The sequence below is a fragment of the Miniopterus schreibersii genome (genome assembly GCF_964146895.1).
Source record: "Miniopterus schreibersii genome assembly, chromosome: 8".
In the NCBI taxonomy this organism is placed as follows: Eukaryota; Metazoa; Chordata; class Mammalia; order Chiroptera; family Miniopteridae; genus Miniopterus; species Miniopterus schreibersii.
In genome coordinates, this window is record NC_138109.1 from 29,331,929 (window position 1) to 29,354,174 (window position 22,246).

Here is a 22,246-nt window from a genome sequence, read left to right on the forward strand (position 1 = left end):
TGCAGCGACTGCACCTGGCATCACTGTACCAGACGCACAAGTACCAACAAGACTTGCCTCGCTCTGAAAGGAAGCGACACACAGTCTGATTTTTGTGTTCTACATAATTCGTGATGAATAAAAGCGTTGTGATAAAGAATTTACTCTGAATGCTGTAGTGTACTTAGAAAGGAAAGGAAGGAGCTGTGGAGACACAAATAAAAGACACTAAATCCAGATCAGGCGTCCGAGGAAGGTGATATTGGCTGAGAGGAGACTTGACATAGTGTGAACTGTCAGCCCAGTTAAGAAGAGGGGCAGGGTCAGGGGCAGGGGGAGGGGCAGGGGGAGGGGCAGGGGGAGGGGCAGGGGCAGGGGCAGGGGCAGGGGGAGGGGCAGGGGGAGGGGCAGGGGGAGGGGCAGGGGCAGGGGGAGGGGCAGGGGGAGGGGCAGGGGCAGGGGCAGGGGGAGGGGCAGGGGGAGGGGCAGGGGCAGGGGCAGGGGCAGGGGCAGGGGCAGGGGCAGGGTCAGGGGCAGGGGCAGGGGCAGGGGCAGGGGGAGGGGCAGGGGCAGGGGGAGGGGCAGGGGGAGGGGCAGGGGCAGGGGCAGGGTCAGGGGCAGGGGCAGGGGGAGGGGCAGGGGCAGGGGCAGGGGGAGGGGCAGGGGCAGGGGGAGGGGCAGGGGGAGGGGCAGGGGCAGGGGCAGGGGCAGGGGCAGGGGACAAACAGGTTTTCCAGGCTCAAGGAGCGACAGCTTGAGAGGCATTTGAGAGAAAATGTCAATTCAGAAAACTTCAAGTAGTTTACTGTGGCTGCAGTGAGAGGTATGACCAGAGAATGAGGTGGGTGAGCTGTACACAGAAACAAAGGTACAAATGTGGTTTGAATTTTGAGAAATATATCTAACATATACTTAAGTATGTGCTTGTATATACATACATACTTATACCTTATATATACACACACATGCAATACCCAATTCTCATGTAATACAGATAATATGTGTACATGAGTATTAAAATATATAGCTGCACAAAGCATTACATGTGTGCACATGTATATATATATTTATAAAGAATTATACATATTTTTGGATGTATGTTTGCATAAATGTAAATATGTGTCCATATGTATTTTATGCACATGCATACATATCTAATGGTGTATCTATGTACATTATATATGTGTGAATGAAGATATATGCATATATGTGTGCATACTTACACATATGACTGTTTATCATACACAAACATATGGACTATAGAGCACATATGGATATATGTGAGATAAAAGCATACAGATACACATACATAGATCAATAATCAGGGACAAGTACAATGAGCACTTAAAGTACAGACAGAACAGACGATGCATAATTGGAAAGATCTGAGATCTATTTCAGATGTAGAATTGATGGATAGATTTTGTAGAGTGAGGGGGTTGAGGGAAATAAAGACTTTGAGGGTGTCTCCTGGAGCTCAGCACTTAACCCCCCAGATGAATGGAGCGACTGCTACTCGAGGTGTGGCTTAGAGAGGAAGAGCGATTTTAATACATGAGGGTAAAATGTGGTGGCTGTGAATAAGTTTGGTTTGGAACAGACTGATTTTAATGTGCTTTTGGAATCCTCAGGGGGTTTTGTTCAAGAGGCACTTGGTTGTTTGGGTCTAGAGCTCATGGTTTATCTTTGGTCCCCGCTTCAGAGCACAGGAACCCCTCTCTGCCTCAACAAAACATCCACCTTGCACTTCAGATATGTCTCTGTATCAGGCTGTCGGGACCACACATTTGAATCAACTAGGGAATGTTTTAGAATAGCTTTGGAGTGGGGAATGCCATTGGCTTTATTTATTTACTTATTTATTTTTGGTTTTGTGTATCTATTTTTAATTAAGAATAAATTCATGTAACATAAAATTTGGTATTTAAAAGTATACAAGTCAATGGCTTTTAGTATACTCACAGTGTTGTACAACCATCACCACTATCTAATTCCAGAATATTTTCATCACCACAGAAACCTGTGCCTCTCACTTTCCCCCTCCCTCCATCCCTGCCAATCACTGACCTGTCTCTGTTGTTCTTCCTATTCTAGAGATTTCATATAAGCGGATTCATACAATATGTGGCTTTTGTGACTGGCTTCTTTCACTTAGCAAAAATGCTTTCAAGGCTCATCCACATTGTAGTGGGTATCAGTACTTCATTCCTTTTTATGGGTGAATAGTACTCCATTTATGAATATACATTTTCTTAAAACAGTTAACTCATTTACAGACTTTATTATTTTAATCTTTTTTCATTTTAACCCTGCATCCCTTGTTATAGACATTTTTTATAAAATTTGAGATATAATTAACATATAAAATTGTATAAATTTAAGACATATAATATGCCGATTTGATATATTTATATATTGCAGTATGACTACCACTACAGCATTAGCTAACTCCTTTATCCCATCTTACAACGGTCATTTCTTTTTTGTGGTGACAATAATTAAGATATAGTCTCTTAGAAGCTTTGAAGTTTATTCCACAGTTTTGTTGACTATAATCACTGTGCTGTGCATTAGATCTTCAGAACTTATCTACCATTACAAGTTTGTACCCTTAAATGACATCTGCCCTATTCCCCAGACCCTCAGCCCTTGGTAACAATCATTCTATTCTATGTCTACAAGTTCTGATTTTTTAGATGCCATTGGTAAGTTCTAAAGTCCCCCCAGATCATTGCATTATGCAAACCAGGTTGAAACTGTGCCTCCATAGCTAATGGGTATTTCTGACATGCCCTTACAATTTTTTAGGGCTTGTGACAGGCAGCATTTGAGAGGCAGAGTAATGAAGTGTTCTCAGATGGGGGTACTGGAAAGGGTATTGGAGATATTCCAAATCCTATCAGCTCTGCTTTTCAGTGTCTATTGCTGTTCTCTAGGCCTGAGGGTGGGACCACACTGTTGCAGAAGAACAAGCTTCATCTTGCAAAGGAGAAGTGGCTTCATGTGTCGTTACCTCATCGGCTGCATAGGTAATCAGAACACTTGCTTTCACTCCCTGTTTATAGTCAGAGTTTCAGGGTGGCTAATGGGAAAACTCTGCCGTAAACAATGTAGGAGGGTTTATGTGAGCTTCAGTTATTTCTTAGAGTGGTTCACATAGGCATAACCATAAAAAGAAAAGAATGGTGACTAAAACCTCATCAAAATTTATAATTTCCTCTCATCTAAATACAGTGTTAAAGATTTCTGGCTTCTGCTTGGGATCCATAAAGCTGGAGTGTTGTTCCAAGCCTAACAACAAAGCAAAGCTAGATAGTCAACAAAATCATAACATTTCTTGAACCCTGCTGAGTTTGCAGGGGGAAAAAGGTGGCCTGAAAATCCCAAGAACAGAAGAGGCACAAGCACTGACTTACATGGGGAAAGCGTAGGAAGAAGAGAAGACATCATCACCATTGAAAATGGTATGAAGACTTGAGCCAAAGTTCTAAGGAGCAGATAAAGGCCGAGTGTGGGCTGCCATGACAGCATAGATCCCTAGGAGATGCAGACGCAAAAGAAATCTGCACCCACCTGCTGGATCTTCACATTGGGCGTTCACGAGAATGACTGGAGGCAGGACAGTAGACTGGAGAAAGCCTATCTGTGATCAGGGAGGAAAGAGAGCAGTCACCTGTTTGCTGGGAAAGGCAGAGGTTACACCCAGTTCCTGTCCCTTTAGAGTAGAAGTGGTAAGATGCTGGCCACACCCAGTCCTCCTTCCTTGTGGAATGAAAGTGTTGAGATATCAGGTACATGGCATACATTTATTTATACACACAAGTAAAGTCAACATGAGTGTTTCTATACATGTCTTTTGGGCAAAAGCACTAATAGCTGTTAGATACCTAGACATGGGTTACTGGTTCTTATGGTACACATATGTTCACTTTTAATAGATATTGTCAAACACTTTTCCAAGTTGTGGCAACTTACACAAACAATCTTATAAGCAAAATCCTGCAATGTGTGACATGGACAAACCTGGAGGACATTGTTCCAAGTGAACTAAGCTGGACAGAAAGACAAATACTGTATGATCTCACTTGTGTGTGAAATCCAAAAAAGTCAAACCCATAAAATAAAGGGTAGAATGGGCACTGCCAGGGGCTGGCAGTGTGGGGGAAATATAGAGATGCTGGTCACAGAGTACAAAGGTTCAGTTTTGCAGGATGAATAAATTCTGGAGGTCTAATGTACATCATAGTGAGTATAGTTAATACCACTGTGTTGTATACAGCCAAACCTCAGTTCTCTAACGTTTCCCATCTTGAATAATTCGATTTTCGACCAAGTTGTTCATGGAAAAAAATGTCTCGGTTGTTGAACAAATTTTGGTCCTTGACTTGACAACCCTTTCATGCTGATACATCAACATAACATACAAACAAACAAACAAACAAAGCCAACCCGTCTCTCAGGCCACAAACAAAGGAGAGAATGTGCTAGTATGAGTCAGTTTACCACTAAACCTCCTGTTGTTAACATCTCAGGAAATTGTGCTGTGAATATTTTTGTGGTTTTTTGCTTTGGTTGCTGGCAAAATGGACAATTAGCACAATTTTAAAATATAAAGAGGCCATTCAGAGTGCTAATGCTGCTAATGGTGTGAAAGAAGCAATGATCACAGGCAATTGAAGAGGTAGAAAAACTGTTGTTGATTTGGATAAAGGAAAAGCAGTTAGCAGGTGACAGCGTTTTGGAGGCAATGATGTGTGAAAAAGCAGAGATGCTGCATGCTGACCTCCTGAAAGACACCCCTGGACTGAGTGCTGAAAGTGATTCATTTAAGGCTAGTAGGTGGTGGTTTGATAAATTTAAGAAGTGTTTGTTTATAGATTAAACAGTTCATTGGACATCTACTGTATATAAGAAAGGTTAAAACAGGGACTCATTTGGGGGTCTGGAACAAATTAATTCCATTTACATTATTTCTAATGGGCAAAATGATTCTGTTTTAGAATAAATCGCTTCTTGAATAGCCTTCTGGAATGAACTAAGTTCAAGAACCGAGGTTCCAGTATATTTGAAATTTCGGAGTTGATCTTAAGCGCTCTCACCACATACACAAAAAATGTAACTATGTGAGGTGATGGATATGTCAGGTAGCTTGATTGTGGTAATCATTTCACAATGCATACATATATTTAAATATCACCTTATATATCTTAAATATATACCATTTTTACCTGTCAAATGTACCTCAATGAAGCTGGAATCAATCAATCAAAATTGTAGAAATGAGATACCCTTTCAATCCTATGTCCTTCAATGGCTGAATGCATACACAAATGTGGCACATCCATACAATGGAATACTGCCCAGCATTAAAAGGGAATGCACTATTGCTACACACAACAAATTGGGTGAATCTCAAAACTGTATTGAATGAAAGAAGTTTTTCTCAAAAGGTCACATATTTCAAGAGTCCATCATGTGACTTTCTCAAAAACAAAACATCACAATGTTGCAAGAAGTTAGGGAGGAGGAAAATATAAGGGAGTTTTGGGATTGATGGAATGCCTCGATATTCTGATTGTGGTGGCAATTGCACAATCTCTACTTGTGTTAAATTTAATATAACTGTGTATCAAAAGAGAAAAAAGTAAATTTCACTGGGTAATAATTAAACAAAAACGAAGATAATCTGAAAAGTAAAATAAAATCATTGGTTGACATTTCTTTTTTAAAATTTATCTTTATTGTTGAAAGTATTACAGGTGTCCCTTTTTTCCTCATTGACCCCTCCACCCTGTATCGATCCCTAACCCCAGGCCTTCCCCACACTACTGTCTGTGTCCATGGATTATGCATATGTGCATATAAGTTATTTGGTTACTCTCTCCCCACCCAGCCACCCATCCCAGCCTTCCCTCTGAGATAGGTTTTCTTTCTTTAGCACTTAAAACATTTTGCTTCTCTGTCTCCTGGCATCCTCTGTTTCTGAGGACAAATCAGTAATCATTTGAGTTGTTTATTTGAAATGTGTTTTTTGCCCTTTGGCTGCTGTCAATTGTATTTAAGCAGTTTGATTATAATGTTCCTAGATGTGATTTGCTTCGTATTTATACTGCTTGGTGTTTATGAGATTCTAAAATCTGTAACTGTAAATAATTTTCTGAATTGAAAATAATTCTATCCCATTCTGTTTCTTCAACTTTCAGAATCCCAATTGCATCCATGTTAGGCCATTCTTGATACTATATTCACTTTTATTTAATCTTTTTTCTCTGTATTCTTCTGATTGGATAATTTCTTTAATTTCACTGATGTTTTCCTTTCTTATCTTTGTTCTACCATTAATTAGGAAAGTACAGATAGCCAAATGCTCCTTTAAACCCTACCCTAGCTTCCTCAGTTGTCACCATCTTGCATAATTCAGACTTGGTGTATCATATATTTCCAGAAATTGATTCATTTCTTCTAAGTTATTGAAGAACTCGGATCATTTCTTGTGTAGTGTTTTCCATGTCTGCATTTTGCTGATTGCATCTCTGTCGATTGTTTTCACACATTCTTCTTGTTTTTATATGTCCTACAAATTAGAGGTTAAAATAGAGGTTTAATCAGATTCAAGATTTTTCTTTTTTTCTTTTTGCCAGGAACATGTCATAGATATTTTGTTATTACTTCCAGAATAATCTAGGTTGTCTCATTTTCTGTTATATTAGCAGTCATTGGTTTTTAGTGACTATGTTATTAATATATTGTTACATTACTTTATTTAAATAATCATTATATTGGCAACTATTATAACACTAGGTATTTATTTTTAAATTAATATTTTATTGATTAAACTGTTTTACTTATTTCTTATATATTAGTTTTTTATCTAATTTTTAATATAATCTCATTTCCATTTGAAATTTTTTCTTAAATAATCTTCATATAATCTATGGCAGGGTTGGGGAACATTTTTTCTGCCAAGGGCCATTGGCATATTTATAAAATCTTTCATGGGCTATACAAAATTATCAACCTAAAAATTAGCTATGAAAAAAGCTCCTAGATTTATTGAATTTTGAGTCATGTCTGCAGTTGCCTTGGCAGGGCCATACCAAATGGTATGGCCCATGGGCTCAAGGTTCCCCACCCTAATCTATGGTAATGGTGAATTCTTTAAGTCCTTGACTGTTGTTTGCTCTTATAAGACATTATTTAGAATAGGTAAAATTGTGGGCTAAAAGCACATTTAACCATTAGAACTCCATATATTGTATTGTTTCTCCTAACATCTAATGATACAAATAAGATGTTCACTGTCCGTTTATACTATGTTTATTTAAGAAAATTATATCAAGAAAGCAATGAGAATTGCTCATGGTTTTGTGAATTTAAATTCATTTACAGGAAGTTTTTAGGGGAAAATTATATATCTGAGGGCTTGTTGGCCTTCATTCATATAAGAATTTTGGCCAAAAAAAGTCAGAAGACTTTTAGCTTACTACCTATTACTTGGGTCTGAACAAAAGTGGAAAAGTGGTAAAATTCATTCAAGGAGGCAGGGTGAACAGAGTTAAATAATGTCAAAGTTTAATCAAGTCTTAGTAATTTTCAGTGAACAGAATAACATAGGAGCTGGATAAATCAATCTCTGTAGACAACAATGTCACAACTTTCTTGGAGAGACCTGCATTGTACTCTCTTTGGATGCTAGAGAGAGAGAGAGCAACATAAAAATGGACCCACATGTTGCAGGAGGACAATGATAGATCTGAGAAGCACAGCTCTCATTCTGTGTGTCACTAGCTGAAGGACAGAGCAGAAGTCTGAAGGTCAGAGCAGAAGGAGAGTCACTCTGGGCATCTGAGAGGCTACAGCTTAACCTTAGTATATAAATGTATACTTGACAAAACACAGTTTGGGACTTATTTTGCTTTCTCTCTAAAAAAAAGGATGAACCTTGGGCTAATAACCAGACAGAAAGTAGGACCTTACAGGGAATGGAATATAAATATGTGCTAGAAAAAGAATAGATCAGAGTCATGACTAACGTTGACTACTTACCTCTCACTGTGAGGTATAAAAAATAGATAAGTGCAAAATAAAACAGCATCAGAACAAGTACCATCCATGTAATATCCCATATCCAGTTGTTGTATAAGGAAAAGAAAGGATCTGGAATAGAAACTGAGAAAGGTGTAAAAGTTAGGAAATAAGTTGAACTGAGAACTAAGGGGAGAGAATACTCAAGAACCAACATTTAATATAACTATACTTATACTGAGTATTTATTCTTTAGAAGTCATTGTTTAGAAGTCATTAGTCCATTTTACTACTGAAAATGAACTAATTCAATTAACCCTCATTACAACTTATAAAGTAGATTCTTTAATATTCTTTTATTATCTTTTTATTATTAATTTTGAGCTGATGTTATAATAAGATGAAAGTTGGATGAATTGAATTGATTTTGTGTTTGGGAGAGATGTTGTTCAAGGCCTATGGAGCATGAAGATGGAAACGGAGGGAACAGAGAGAGTCCTGCTGGTAACCACCCTAATTCTCTAAAATTTTCCTTTGAAAGCAATGGCTTAAGTAAAATAAAGCTTTTTTTTTTTTTTTTTTTGCCTTGTTTGATGGCAATTATCCTGTATATACATTTCCTTAGAATTCTTTAAATAATTAAGAACTGTCAAGTATCAGAATAATATTTTTGAATATTATTATATTAATCTATCAACTTTAAGTGATAGCCACATTTCATACACAACAGGTCCAAGGAAGGATTTCAATGTTTCATAACCTTCTGAAATTGCATGTAATGAAGAGGTATATGTGAAAATTACTCTCAGATGGAAAACATTTGTATTTGACATTGTGTATTCAATATAGATGCTAAGCCCCAAATAGACAAGAACCATTGACCTAGAGTCATGAAGGTACACCCCAGTAAAGGAAATGAGTGGTTGGACCCAACCATATTTTCTGGAGCAAGAATGTTTTTCCTCCTTGTAGCACAAAGTTCAATGTCCTTAAGCACAGCTGAGAACATCGGCAGCAGTTATAGAACCTTCAGTCCTTGATACCCACAACAACCTTAGTGTTGGAATTTGGTCCTCTGAGATGCCGCCCAAACCACTGATCTTCCTGGTGGTGATGAGAAAGCCACACAGCTTTGGCCAAACAAAACCCCAGGAAACAGATTTCCAGGAAAAGGGAGAGTCACCCACTACTGACCCCATTTACCTCTTATCCGGAATATCAGATATATACCGAGCATTAGACAAAAGCATACAAAACACACGGCTTGAGCAACAATTGAGTTCAACAAGTGAATGAAGTCACATCTAAGCTCTAGAACAGAGAGAGTTGGAATTAATTAATGAGGAATGCAGAAGTTGGGAGCATCACTGACCTAAGGACCATTATCAAAAAAGCATAGTCATTGCCCATGCCCACTCAACCTAGGTAAGACTCAGCTTGTGAGTTTAGTTTGTGGGTGGTGGCAAGGCCTGGTAAGATTGCACTTGTAGACTAATAGAGCTAAGAGGAGTTTCCATTCCTAGTTCTCACCACCTAACCTAGCACAAGATTCATCTGTCTGGGGGGACTGGAAAGAGGCCTTAGGAATCTTCATCAGATTTCTGGGGATTCTGAGGAGTGTGGGACTGACCAGATGTAGCTGCGGCGACACTGAGTTTGCTCAAAGAAAAATCTGTCTTGTATCCGCAGACTCTAAACATACTTACACCTTTGAGCTTGAATCCCACTGTCAAGGGGCTTATTTCTACAAACTATTCAGAGATGATTAAAATATTTTTCCATATGTTACTAAAATATGTGTCCATTTTTTCTTGATTTATATCACTCTCCAGGGGAAAATAACCAGAACAATGAGGTACTTTCTAAAGAAACTCAATTGTAGTAAAATTATTATCTTGGTGCATTAAAAGACTTTCATAGGGAAGCAGGGAAAAGCTCGTCATTGTTATATAATGGGTAGATATCATGTATCAGTAGATTAGATTTTTCACAGTGAATGAAATTCCCATGATAGCTATGCAACAGGCTGCCACATGAGTTGGTAACCTCCTAGACCATTAAGGTGTGCAGGCAGAAACCTGAAACTAAATACTGGCAGGAAGCTCAATGATCAGAGCTTGAGAATTGGAGCCAAACACATCTGCATCCTGAGCTCGGCTCTACCACTTATGAGTGATGTGAGCCATGACAACCTCATCTATCAACTGGTGGCAATAACAGCACTGCCTTTTAGGGTTAATTTAGATATACTCTGTAAAATGATTATCACAATGTCTAGCATAAAGTAGGCATTGAATAGTATGGTACCAGGTTTCATGGATCTGGTAGGAAAATGTGCACAATGGATTATATTTTCTCCTTTGACTCATCTCCATTAAATTGTCTACTCAATCTCCAAATTCACATCCTCCATCTAGCATATACTCATCTGTATATGAGCTACTTTGTTTGGTCATATTTTGGAAAAAGAGCTGTTTCTAAGAAAGTCTGATGTCCTTGTACCTGATGGGCCACTGTATCATTCAGTGATATATCCATAAAGAAAGATGATATAGTCATTTAGTTTAGCCATAAACCTGAAGGAACAGTGTGGTTACAAAAGCCTTGTTGGTTTAGAGGCCTATTTCTTTTTCATGTTAGTTTTGTTCTAGTTCTCGAATGAAGACAGTATCTTAAACATTAATGACAATCTGTGCAGGAGAGAAGATTGTGATCAAATGAAGTGTATCCTAGAGCAAGACTCAGGATTCTTCCATCACTAAATCATTTTGAGGGAAGCAGAGGTTGGATCCACTTCATTTTGAGTGAATGGACTCTTACCTAAGAGAGAAAGCACTCCTTTGGGGGCACAGAAGTAACTGTGGGCCTAAATAGCTAGGGACACATTTATACTGACCTCATTCCTTAAAAATCCTTGTCCCTGGAAGTTGGTAATTGAGAGGTGTGGAGTTTAATACTTCTAAAGTGAGAAACAAACCCTAAATAATCCTATGTAAGGCTTGGCATCTGTTCCCAAATGTCATACAGCTTTGCTTAAGCCCCCCATGTGACTCAGGCATCACATTAAGAGAGATGCCCTAAGTGATTCCACCCTTGTTGCAGCAGTTACCTGTTTTTTTGAAACATCGACAGCAAAAGCACAAGATGATCACAAGTAATATAAAAAAGACAACTGAAATTAAAATAATCAGCCAAATGTGGACTGGAAGAAACAGGGAATCTGAAAGAAAGAGCAGAGCAATTTGAAGTTCAATAAACCCATGGCATACACCACTATTGGGTTACGAATTTTACTACTAATAAGCAGGATTCCCCTTCAGGTCCTGCATTTTCTTTATTTTTTTGTATTTGAGTCAGGGCTAAAAATCAGTGGAACTGTTTTAGTGGCAAATACAGAGCCTGAACTGAGCATGTTTGGGGGAAAGAATTTTAACTGAGGCCATAGTGGAATGAAAGAAGTCTCTCTCTCTCTCTTGCCCTATCCGGGTTGGCTCAGTGGTAGAGTGTTGGACTGCTAACTGAAGGGTCCTGGTTCAATGCCAACGGTATTGCCAGGGGTTCAATGTTGAAGGTACCTTGGTTGCAGGCTTGATCCCCAGCTCAGGTTGGGGTGTGTGTGGAAGGCAAGCAATTGATGTGTCTCTTTCACATTGATATTCCTCTCTCTCTCTCCCTCTCCCTCTCTCTCTCTCTCTCTCTCTCTCTCTCTCTCACTCCCATCCACTCTCTCTGAAAAGCAATGGAAAAAGTATCCTCGCGTGAGGATTAAAAAAAAAAAAGTCTCTCTCTTGTCTCTTATTAATATTCCAGTACAAATGCTTCCTGGTTATAAAGGAAACAATCAAGCAGAACCCTGGACACCATAACTCATGCTGGGACTTGAGAAGCTCAATGTCTATAAGACAGCCTCAGAATTGTCTCTAGAGAGCTTTTAGGGTGTAAAGATATTGAAGACAGATAGACCTTTCTTTTCTTTCATGTTTTATATACATATTTAAAAAATATGTTTTTATTGATTTTTTTTGGAGAGGGAGGGAGAGAGAGGAATAGAGAAATAGAAACATCAATGAGAGAGAAACATAGGTTGGCTGCCTCCTGCATGCTCCCTACTGGGGATTGAGTTTGCAACCCAGGCATGTGCCCTGACTGAGAACTGAACCGGGACCTCTTGGTTCATGGGTCAATGCTCAATCACTGAACAATACCAGCTAGACTATGGATCATATTTTTGATGAAGTGTCTCTAATACAGTATTTTCCTTCAAAAATGTTTGTTTCATTTGTAGCATTTAACTTCTAACCCATATGAAATTTATTTTTGTATATAATTGCATGCATGAGTCTTTTTCTTCCTGAGGTATAGTCAATTATTTTGTTTCATCTTTTTAATAATTCATTAAATGTCTCGTTTTTTTAATAATGCATCAAAATTCATACATTATAATTTGGTATACACCATTTCCTTATGATCTGGATCTCTTTCTACCTTTTCTGACTTTTATTATTAGTACAATGATCTATTCCTGTGACAGTGAATAATATTCTGTGTTCATGAATTACCACAAATTATTAACTGCTCATTGTTCATAATTACTTTCTTCATTTATAAAGACATTCCAGAGAGAAATCCTTTGGAAGTCTTTTTTTTTTTTTTTTTTAAGTTGGATAAAGTAATTTTGAAGTTAGTATGGAAGAATGAATATCTATAAATGGTAGAAAAAAGTTTAAATAAATAAAGACGCCTTAGCTGATTTTCTCAGTGGTCAGTGTCAGTCCATGGACTGAAGGGTCTCAGGTTCGATTCTGGTCAAGGGCACATAAGTACCTCAGTTGTAGGCTTGATCCCTGGCCCTGGTCGGGGTGTGTGTGCAAGAGGCAACCAATCCATGTGTCTCTTTCACATAGATGTTTCTCTCTCCCTCTCTCTCCTTTCCACTGTCTCTGAAAAGCAATGGAAAAAAATATCCTCAGGTGAGGATTAAAAAATAATAATAATGAGGAGGTAGAATTTATTTTATCAGATAAAACTGACTATATGGAGATGTAAAGTATAGCACAGGGAATACAGTCAATAATATTGTATTAACTATGTATAGCGCCCAGTGGGAACTGAATTTTTCGGGTGATCACTTTGTAAGTTATATGAATGTCTAACCACTGTGTTTTAGATGTGAAACTAATATATTGTATGACAACTGTAACTTAAAAATTAAAAAACTATTTTAAAACTGACTATAATGAAATGATTATATTGATTTTAGATGATATATATCTTCATAGATGCAAATATTCCCATTCAAAACACAGTAGTCCTCCACAAACATTTATGTTCTTTTGAAGTGTTTTAGATAGAGTATATATTGTTTTTCAAGTAGGTTCTGTATCTGCCTTGTGACTATTTTGTGGCTAATGTTAAGTCCATGCTATTTTTCCCCCAGATTTTCCTTGGCAATTTTAACCTCTTTGTCCTAGTTCATAATTAGGAAAATATCTTACATATTTTTCTTTTGGTTGCATATTTGCCTGTACCATATATTTGCTACTTTTGAATGTTAGCAACAACATTTTTTGGAAAGCTTTTCCAGAAAATCAAAGTTTGCCATGAAGCGTTTTTGCAGATTTCATGTTTATGTTAAAATTTTAACCTGTTTTAATATTTGTGAATTACATAAAGGTTTGAGAGCTTCATTTATTACATAAAATGTGAAAAATTATAACAATACTGCTCATCTAGTTCATGAAAGCCTTTTTCTCCAAAATTTAATTATGATATAATTTGATTTTAGATATTATTCATTTAATTGCATCAGGTATGGCTCTGTTTTTCAAATATTATGCTTCTTTTAAAGCCTATTACAATTTGAATCTTATCTGAAACTAATATTTGAATTTATCTATATAATTCTTATTAATTTGCATAAGAAACAATTCTCTTTAGTGAAACAGTAGGAAATATAAAAAAATTAAAAAGAGGGTCTAAAGGAAATTATTTGTTACCATTGATAAAAGGGTGAGATCAAAACAAATACTTCTGAATATTGCACTTTGCCTGCTGTGTCTGTTTTTTTCCAACCTCTCTCCTCATTCCTTCTCAGACTTTTCAGGTTTCTCTTATTTACCTAAAGGACAACTAAAAGGCATGCTCCAAAATTCAGTTCTAGGATCCTGATTTTTTTTTTTTTTCTGTTTTCAATCTTTCTGTGATCTTATCCAGTGTCATGGTTGTAAATATTCTTCTTAGGTTGAAGACATCCACATTATGTCTCAAGCCTTGGACCTTCCACAAAATATTAACTCACCATCAACAATTCCACTGGCATGTCTTATAAGCATGGACTTATCTCCAAGATATGTTCATCTCACACACTTCCCCCTCTCAGTAGATGAAAACTTACCTTTCATTGCTCAGGCCCCTAACTTTAGAATTATTCTTTATTCCTCTCTTTCTCTTACATCACATATTCAATCCATCAGTAAGTCCCACCAGCACTCCATTTAAAATATTTATAGAATCTTACCGACTCTTACTATCTTTTCTGCTATACCTATTTCCCAGATCATTGTTAAGGACTCCTATCTAGTCAGGGTAACATTCTTTTTTCCCCCCAAGTCCATTTCCTAATCCTCCAAGAGGATTAGAGAAGACTTTTAAGAGAAAAGGCTGTCCCTCAATCAGGCTAGAGGCTCTGTGAAGTGACACCTGAAGACCCACCACTCTGCTTCTGTAACCAACCTAAGACTTATCTGCACAGGTGTTAGCTAAGGGCACCTTTGTCACACATAAGACATAGCCTTCTCCTGTTTGGCCTTTGATGTCCACCCACCATGCTTCTGAAGGTGATATATTGATATATTGACCAATAATCAGAAACCTGTGCTTTAGTTCCACATTTTACTTATTGTCAGTTTGACTGGCTTCTCTCAACCTCTGTTTACCTATAAATGGACATAATACTCCCTTCTTACTGAACTTTCAGGAAGTTTTAAAGACAGTGTTAGTACTGAATGTTACATGACAGGAAGCAACAATTTTTGCTTCTACTAAAACATTTGTATTACAAAATGTCACAAAACCCCATGAAGTATGATTAGACTTCTTTCTAAGATGAGAAAACTATAATTAAGAAGGTTGGTGGCATCTTTTAAGTCACTGAGCTAAAGACTTGTTAAGCTTACACGTGAAATCTGTGAATGAAGATGGGCCTCCGTAATAAATCAGTGACCAAAAGTAACCTCACAGGGTTACTGGGCAGGTCGTGGTGGGTAGTTATACCCGAGGCCTATAACTTCTTTAGTAAAAGGTTTGTTTATATCTTAAGCAAGACTTATTCATGCTTTTGTGCACCTAGGTTAACAGACCATTGAAATGCCTGAGTAATCCTCTTTTTCAGACTCCTGGGATGCACAACTACCCTCAGTGGATCACACAATCTTGTTAACTATCATGTAATATAATCATAGAGACTCCCCTGCCTTGTTTTTCCCCACATTCATATAATCTTCCTTATGTTCCCTCCTTAATTCCAAATGTATAAAAAGAACTGCAAAACTGTTGTTCTTGTGAATATTTGACATCTTGCTTCCAGGCATGTCATCAGTTTGGCTCAAATAAACTCATAAAAATTCTCTCACGTTTGGACGTTCTTGTATTGGTAATATCCTGAGGGTCTAATGAGATAATGAACTTTCCCTTAAAGCTGTCATGTGTATTTCAGTTATGGGTTATCATTATCCATCTAAATTTTTTCTTTTAAGGCCCTCCTCTCAGCACCTGACAATATCTGTGTACCAAAACCTGTTACAATTATAAAAAGTCACATTCAAATAGTGCCTGATAATGTACAAAGCTTTTTAACATTAATTATCTCATTTATTTTCTCTATATGTTGCTTTATTGACAAAGAAACCCTGCCAAACACTCACCATTTAAGATGATAGTTATTTGTTTCCCTTCACCTGACAGAGGGTTGCGAATGTAGCAAACCACGTGGTCCTGTGATTTGTTTCTGAGGAGAAGAGTCATCTTCACGTGGAATAATCCGGATCTATCCTGTGCATAGGATTTTGATGAATGTGGAACTATCTTTCCCTTGCTGTCTCTCCACTCCATCTCGGGCTGTGGGAACCAGCCTCCTGAGTCACATTCGACTTTAAGTCCATTAGTGCTAGGCGCCTGAATATGGATCCGTGTCCCCAAGCCTAATGCTGGGCAAGTGAGACAGAATCAAGTTAGTTATTGTATTGAGGTTGAGTTGAAAGTTGAGAGGAAAAGGGTTTCATTAATCTTGTATTCTGCAATATCAATGGGGTAATACTCAAATCCACATCCAAGCTACAAGTTAGACTATCTTTGGTCACTCGGCACTGTTCATTTACTGCATAGTATATATTTTGCATTAGACATAAGGGGTTATCTTCTATTTATAACACTTGAAATAATAAAATATAAAAAAGACAAGAGATTTAAACATGATATATTTTCCACGTATTTCAGCCATAGGGTCATAAGGCCATTGACATGCAATGTTCTATCATAAACCTACCTGCTACACTCAGGTTTGTGCTGGCCACATCACTGATGTTACCATCCTTAAATGAACACTGGTACAGTCCATTATCAGAAATGCTGATATTATGAATTCTGAGAGTCACTTTGCCCTCCCCAATGGCCTCTTTCACAAACTCTGTGCGATCCACATATTCCTGGGCAGCTTTTCCTTTCACTTCATGACCATCTCTGTATAGGTGAACAAGCCTGGAATGGTCACCCTGGAACCAGGACACCTCCATGTGTTCTGCACTTTGTGGTGGGGACAACTGGCAGCTAAGCTCAGTCTTTCCTCCTACTGTAGCCACCAAGTGTCCCGTGGGAATGGTCACTGTCCACTTTTCTGTAGAGAAAGATAGAAAAGTAGGATAAAATTTAGGCCAACCACATCTTTGTTGCTATATAGTGAAAGACATGCTGTATTCTTCCTATCTGACATAGCCATTCTAAATACTCAGCTCTGAATATATCCCCTTCTGTTTAAATCAATATTTTATTAATTTTAAAGACCTCTGTTACTACATTATTTTCTTTATAATATACTCACTTGGGTTCTGGGAAGATGGCAGAGCAGGAAGTACCAGCAATCTGACCCTCTACCTAGATAACAATTGCACTGGCAGACTCTGTCTGAGGACATATTTTGGAACTCTGGAGTCTACTGGAGGCCTTCAACTTCCAGGATAAAGTGTGGTTGTAGATTGCATTAATTTTGGTCAATTTTAGCTGGTATCACAGTAGTATATACCCATCCCCCACCCTCAGCACCATGGTGGGCAGCTGGGCAACTCTCCCTGGAGGAGCTTTCACATAGCTTATGGGAGCCCAAGTAAGCAAAAAGGACCCTGTCCTTCAAATACCAGGGATGTGAGCTATGATTGCTGGCTGATTGCTGCTTCTAATCACAGAGATTGGGGGTCAAAGAGGCAAGTGGCCATTTTTGTTGTACCTTTTCTTATTTTTTCAAGCTGCTCCTCTCTAACTAAAGTGACATTCAGGGTATTTAAAGGATTACCATCCTTTCATTCAACACTTCATTTTTCTCTTTTTCCTTTTTTGGGAACAAGACATTAAAGATTAAAACATTCAAAAGCAAGTGCCAATATGGGGGAAATTAGAAAGTGACCACATATATCCAGGAAAAGGGACAGGCTCAGAAAGGACCTGAAGTTTACACCTCAAGATGATCCTTGGCATGTAGACAGCCTATAACAATAAAACAAAACAAAACAAAAACAATAACTAAAAGACAACAAATCCTGGAAAAGAAAAGGAATCAGATTTTGAATTAATACATTAAATTCCAATGTTTTCATTTAAAAAATCACAAAACATACAAAGAAACAGGAAAATATGGCACAATCCATGGATCAAATAAATAAATAGAAACTGTCCTGAAAGAGACCTGATGGCAGATCTACAATTAAAGACTTTAAAATAACTGTCTTAAAGTTGCTCAGAAAACTATAGGAAGAAGTAAGCTAGTCAACAACAAAAAAGTATGAACAAAATGGAAATATAAAGACAGACCTGAAAACCTAAAAAGAAAACAAAAGGAAATTTTGGAGCTAAAAAACACAACTGAAATGAAAAATTCACTAGAGGGATTCAAAGGCAGATTTAAACAGGAAGAAAAAGAATCAGTTAACTTGAAGACAGAACAATGGAAATTATTAAGTCTGGGGAACAGAAAGAAGAAAAATTGAAAAAAAGGATTTGTGGGACATCATTGAGTAGACCAATATACTTATTGTATGAGTCTCAAAAGGAGAAGAGAGAGAAAGGGACAGAGAGAATATTTGGTATAATAATGGCTGAAAACTCCCCAAATGTGATGAAAGACATGACTATAAACATCTATGAAGTTCAACAAACTCTAAGATGCACTAAAAGAGAAACACAGGTATGAGGTGATATTTCACTGTGGTTTTAATTTGCATCTCTCTGATGATTAGTGATGTTGAGCATCTTTTCATATGTCTACTGGCTATCTATATGTTCTCTTTGGAGAAGTATCTATTCAGGTCTTTTGCCTAGTTTTTAATTGGACTGTTTTTAGTGATTTTTTTGGTTGAGCAGCCCAAATGTTCATTAGTAGGTAAGTAGATGAAAAAGCTGTGGTACATTTACACAATGGAATACTACTCTGCTGTAAAAAGAAAGAAAATTTTACCCTCTGCAACAGCATGGAGGGATCTGGAGAACATTATGCTAAGTGAGGTAAGCCAGTCAGAGAAAGACAAGTACCCTATGATTTCACTCATATGTGGAATTTAATGAACAAACTGAACTTCCAAGCAAAGTGGAGACAGACTCATAGACAGAGAGCAGGCAGACAGCTCTGGTGGCGGCAGTGGTGGTGGGGAATGTTGTGTGTGTGTGTGTGTGTGTGTGTGTGTGGGAACTGAGCAAAAACCAAAAAAGGAAAGCGAAACCTCATGGACATGGACAACAGTGTGGTGATTGTGGGGGGAGGGGAAGTGGAAGAGGACATTGACGGGATAAATGGTGACGGAAAAAAATAAAATTTAAAAATAAAAAAGAACAAGATCATATTTCACAATGGTTATTCTTCCCCTTCCCCTGCCTAAAGCATGAGGGGATTTTTCTCCAATATTCACTGTGAGATCCTAGTAAAAATCCTGGAGGCAAAATTCACAAAAGTGAGTTCTCCCATGACTGGGCCTTCTAGGAGCTTTTAACTCTCAGACTTGTCCACTCGGAGCCTCCAGCAATTCAGTAATTACAGCTTAGGTATCTCTACCCTCGTACTGGTTTCCACAGAGGTTTCTAGTGTGGAGGTTGTGAGTCTCTAACTCTCCACCTGTCTCACTTCCCCATTTGTGGGACAGCAATTTGTCCTATGACCTCACTTCCCTGTTAGACCCAAAAAGAGTTGTTGATTTTCAGGTTTTTTTCACCTTTTTAACTTGATGTTAGGATGCATTGATGACTTCCAAGCTCTTTACATGCTGAACTGGACACAGGAAATCTGCCCTAGGTTCTTTCCATAGCTGTGACTCAGTGAGAAAAAAGCAGATGGTCTTACCTGATGCTGATGCCGTCACTTGTAAGAGAAGAAAGCCCACACAGTACCCAGAAAGAGAAGAGGGTTTGGGCTTCATCATGCCTGGGAAGGAGACAAGAAGGAAGTCACAGATATGGGATATTGGTAGGAATTGTCAAGATATGCGAAATTAAATCATGATCACAAAGAGGGACAACCTTGAGGCTCTTCTTTCAGAGTATAAGTGCTCTCAGTGCTCAACAAAATGGCCATGTCCACCCAAAGCGTTCTGATTGGAAAGGGCTTCCCAGTCCCTTTCCCCCCTGAATCACACTCCGCTTTCTCTCTCTCTTTCACATTGTGACCTAACCTACTAAGTGAACATTTTCTGTAGTAGATGTAACAAAGGTAACAGAAAAAACATTCTAAAGTGGATGAACTGGGGGGCGAAACAAAAAATGGCAAGCACGGCAGCAGGAATGCCCGAGTGTGCGTGTTAAAGCGAGGAAAGTCGTTTTTGATCCTATTCTTGAACAATTAAGATGAAACCAAATTCTGGTGGAATTCAAACAGCTTGTTAATAATTTTTTTAAATCCTCACCCAAGGAGTAAGGATATTTTTCCCATTGATTTTTTTTTCTTTTTTTAAATTTTTTTTGCAGAGAGAGTGGAAAGGAGAGGGGAAGGAGAGAGAGAGAGAAACATCGATGTGAGAGACGCATCTATTGGTTGCCTGCCACAAGCACCCCTACGGGGGGCAGGGATAGAACCTGAACCCAGGTACACGCCCCTGACCAGGAATAGTACCCGCAACCCTCCAGTGTACAGGCCGACACTAACCACTGAGCCACGTGGGCCAGGGTGATAATTTTATACATTACTTATAAAAAAGGAAAGGCTGCTGAAATGTTAACTGGACTTCCTATTTTATCTGCACCCTACTCTAACTCATAGTCACAAATGTGAGTTGATTCACAAGGTTAATAAGTAAAAAAAACAACAAAAACTTACATATGAACAACCACCAAAAAAGTGGTCACACAATATATCTTAAAGGGAGATGTAGGACTTTATTAAAATCATAGCCATGTGCTAAAGAAATGAGTCAAGGTCTGAAGGAAGAAATTTCTGTGGTCCTAAACAAAACAAAATCTATCTACTATTGAAAAAAAGAGGTTTCTTTGGTCTATATAAAGCCAATGTGAAAAAAAATTTAAAGAAAGGTGTTTTATTTTTTGTTATTTTACATATCCGACAGATTTGACACATGATTATCAGCAACACTGGCCCACTGGGCTGGCCACATCCTGGTGTCTACAGACAGGTTGGTAGGTTGGCATACCACCAGGAAAAGCAGATTACAATTTCCAGAGACATGCAGTAATCTCTAGGTGACTCATAGTTTCTTGGTTATCTCCCTCCTTTACCACTCCCATTCACATCAGTAACTTAAACCTTAAATCTATGAAAGACAAATACTTTTTTTAAAAAGCAAGCTGTAAGAGAAATAAAACCACATGTCTGTATTAAGACTTATATCCAAGTGTTAATAATGTCTTACTTGTGATACTCAACAGCTGGAAATCATAGTCAATAACTAGAAATGGACAAGCAGGTTGTGGTACATCTATATGATGTAATATACTCAGCAAGAAAAAGGAATTAACCGTTTTTACACATGTGTGAATCTCAAAAGGACTGTGCTGTGCTAAAGAAGTCAGATAGAAAAAAATGGTCCATACTGTGTGAGTATATGAATATAAAATTCTAGAAATTGCAAATAACCCCTGCGGTTGCTCAAGGAAGGGAAAATAGAGAGGAGGGAACAAATACAAACGTGCTGACTTTTCCATCATGCTGGGAGTGACGGATGTGTTCAATATACTGGTTAGAGATAGTTTCCCAGCTGTATACAGATGCAACCTTAAATTATCCAACTTCAGCATACGCAGTTGGTTGTATGTCAGTTATACCTCAATAAATGCTTTTTGTAAAATCTGCTTTTAAAAATGCAATTAAATATTAGTAATAACCTTTTATGAAGTATTTATATTTAATAACTGTACCACTTATCTCAGGTCTAAAACACTGGCATCATTGTAACTTTTCTTTGAAATGTTTAAAACAGAGTCTGGGGCCCTGGTCGGCTGGCTCAGTTGGTTGGACCGTCATCAGGCACCAAAAGATTGAGGGGCCGCACGGAGGCAACGGATAGGTGTTTCTCTCTCTCTCTCTCAAAATCAGTAAAAACATGTCCTTGAATGAAGATTAAAAAAAGAGAGACTGGGGAAGGGACGCCATTTCCGGGGCCCAGAGCAGATGGAACCCGTTTTTAATTAGCAAGCCAATACTGAAATTTGAAAGCAGGTCTTCTCCTTTGAAACAACTCACGCCTGTTAACTTTGGAAATCCCAGATGACACTACTCTGTGATGAAGAGCGTGGTAAGGCATTCCAGGATTAGAACTAAAAGATCCACTAACCCCGTGCTCAGGAGGTGGCTATCGCCTTGTCCCCAACCACTGTTCACAATCTGATCACTTACCTGAGCTCGGGGATCCAGAAGCTATTTCTTTGCAGGTTCTTCAGAAAGTCGCCTCAGCGCCTCCAGGAGACTCAGCAGCGCTCCTCCTCCAGTCGCTGGTAACAGGCCGGCTCTGGTGCTGTTTGCCAGGAGCTTCCACCTACT

General features: G+C 38.3%; 1 protein-coding gene across 1 annotated transcript; it reads right to left on the reverse strand.

The window, feature by feature from the left end:
- Window positions 1-6,446: 6,446 nt before the first annotated feature.
- LOC308560438 (selection and upkeep of intraepithelial T-cells protein 8-like) lies at window positions 6,447-22,246 on the reverse strand (the record flags this gene model as incomplete). Its single annotated transcript, XM_081144368.1, has 5 exons — window positions 22,103-22,246; window positions 19,601-19,681; window positions 16,547-16,894; window positions 15,927-16,208; window positions 6,447-6,553 (listed from the first exon to the last, which is right to left on the reverse strand). The coding sequence occupies exons 2-5, from the start codon at window positions 19,677-19,679 to the stop codon at window positions 6,447-6,449; spliced, it is 816 nt and encodes a 271-aa protein (XP_081000494.1). The 5' UTR covers window positions 19,680-19,681; window positions 22,103-22,246.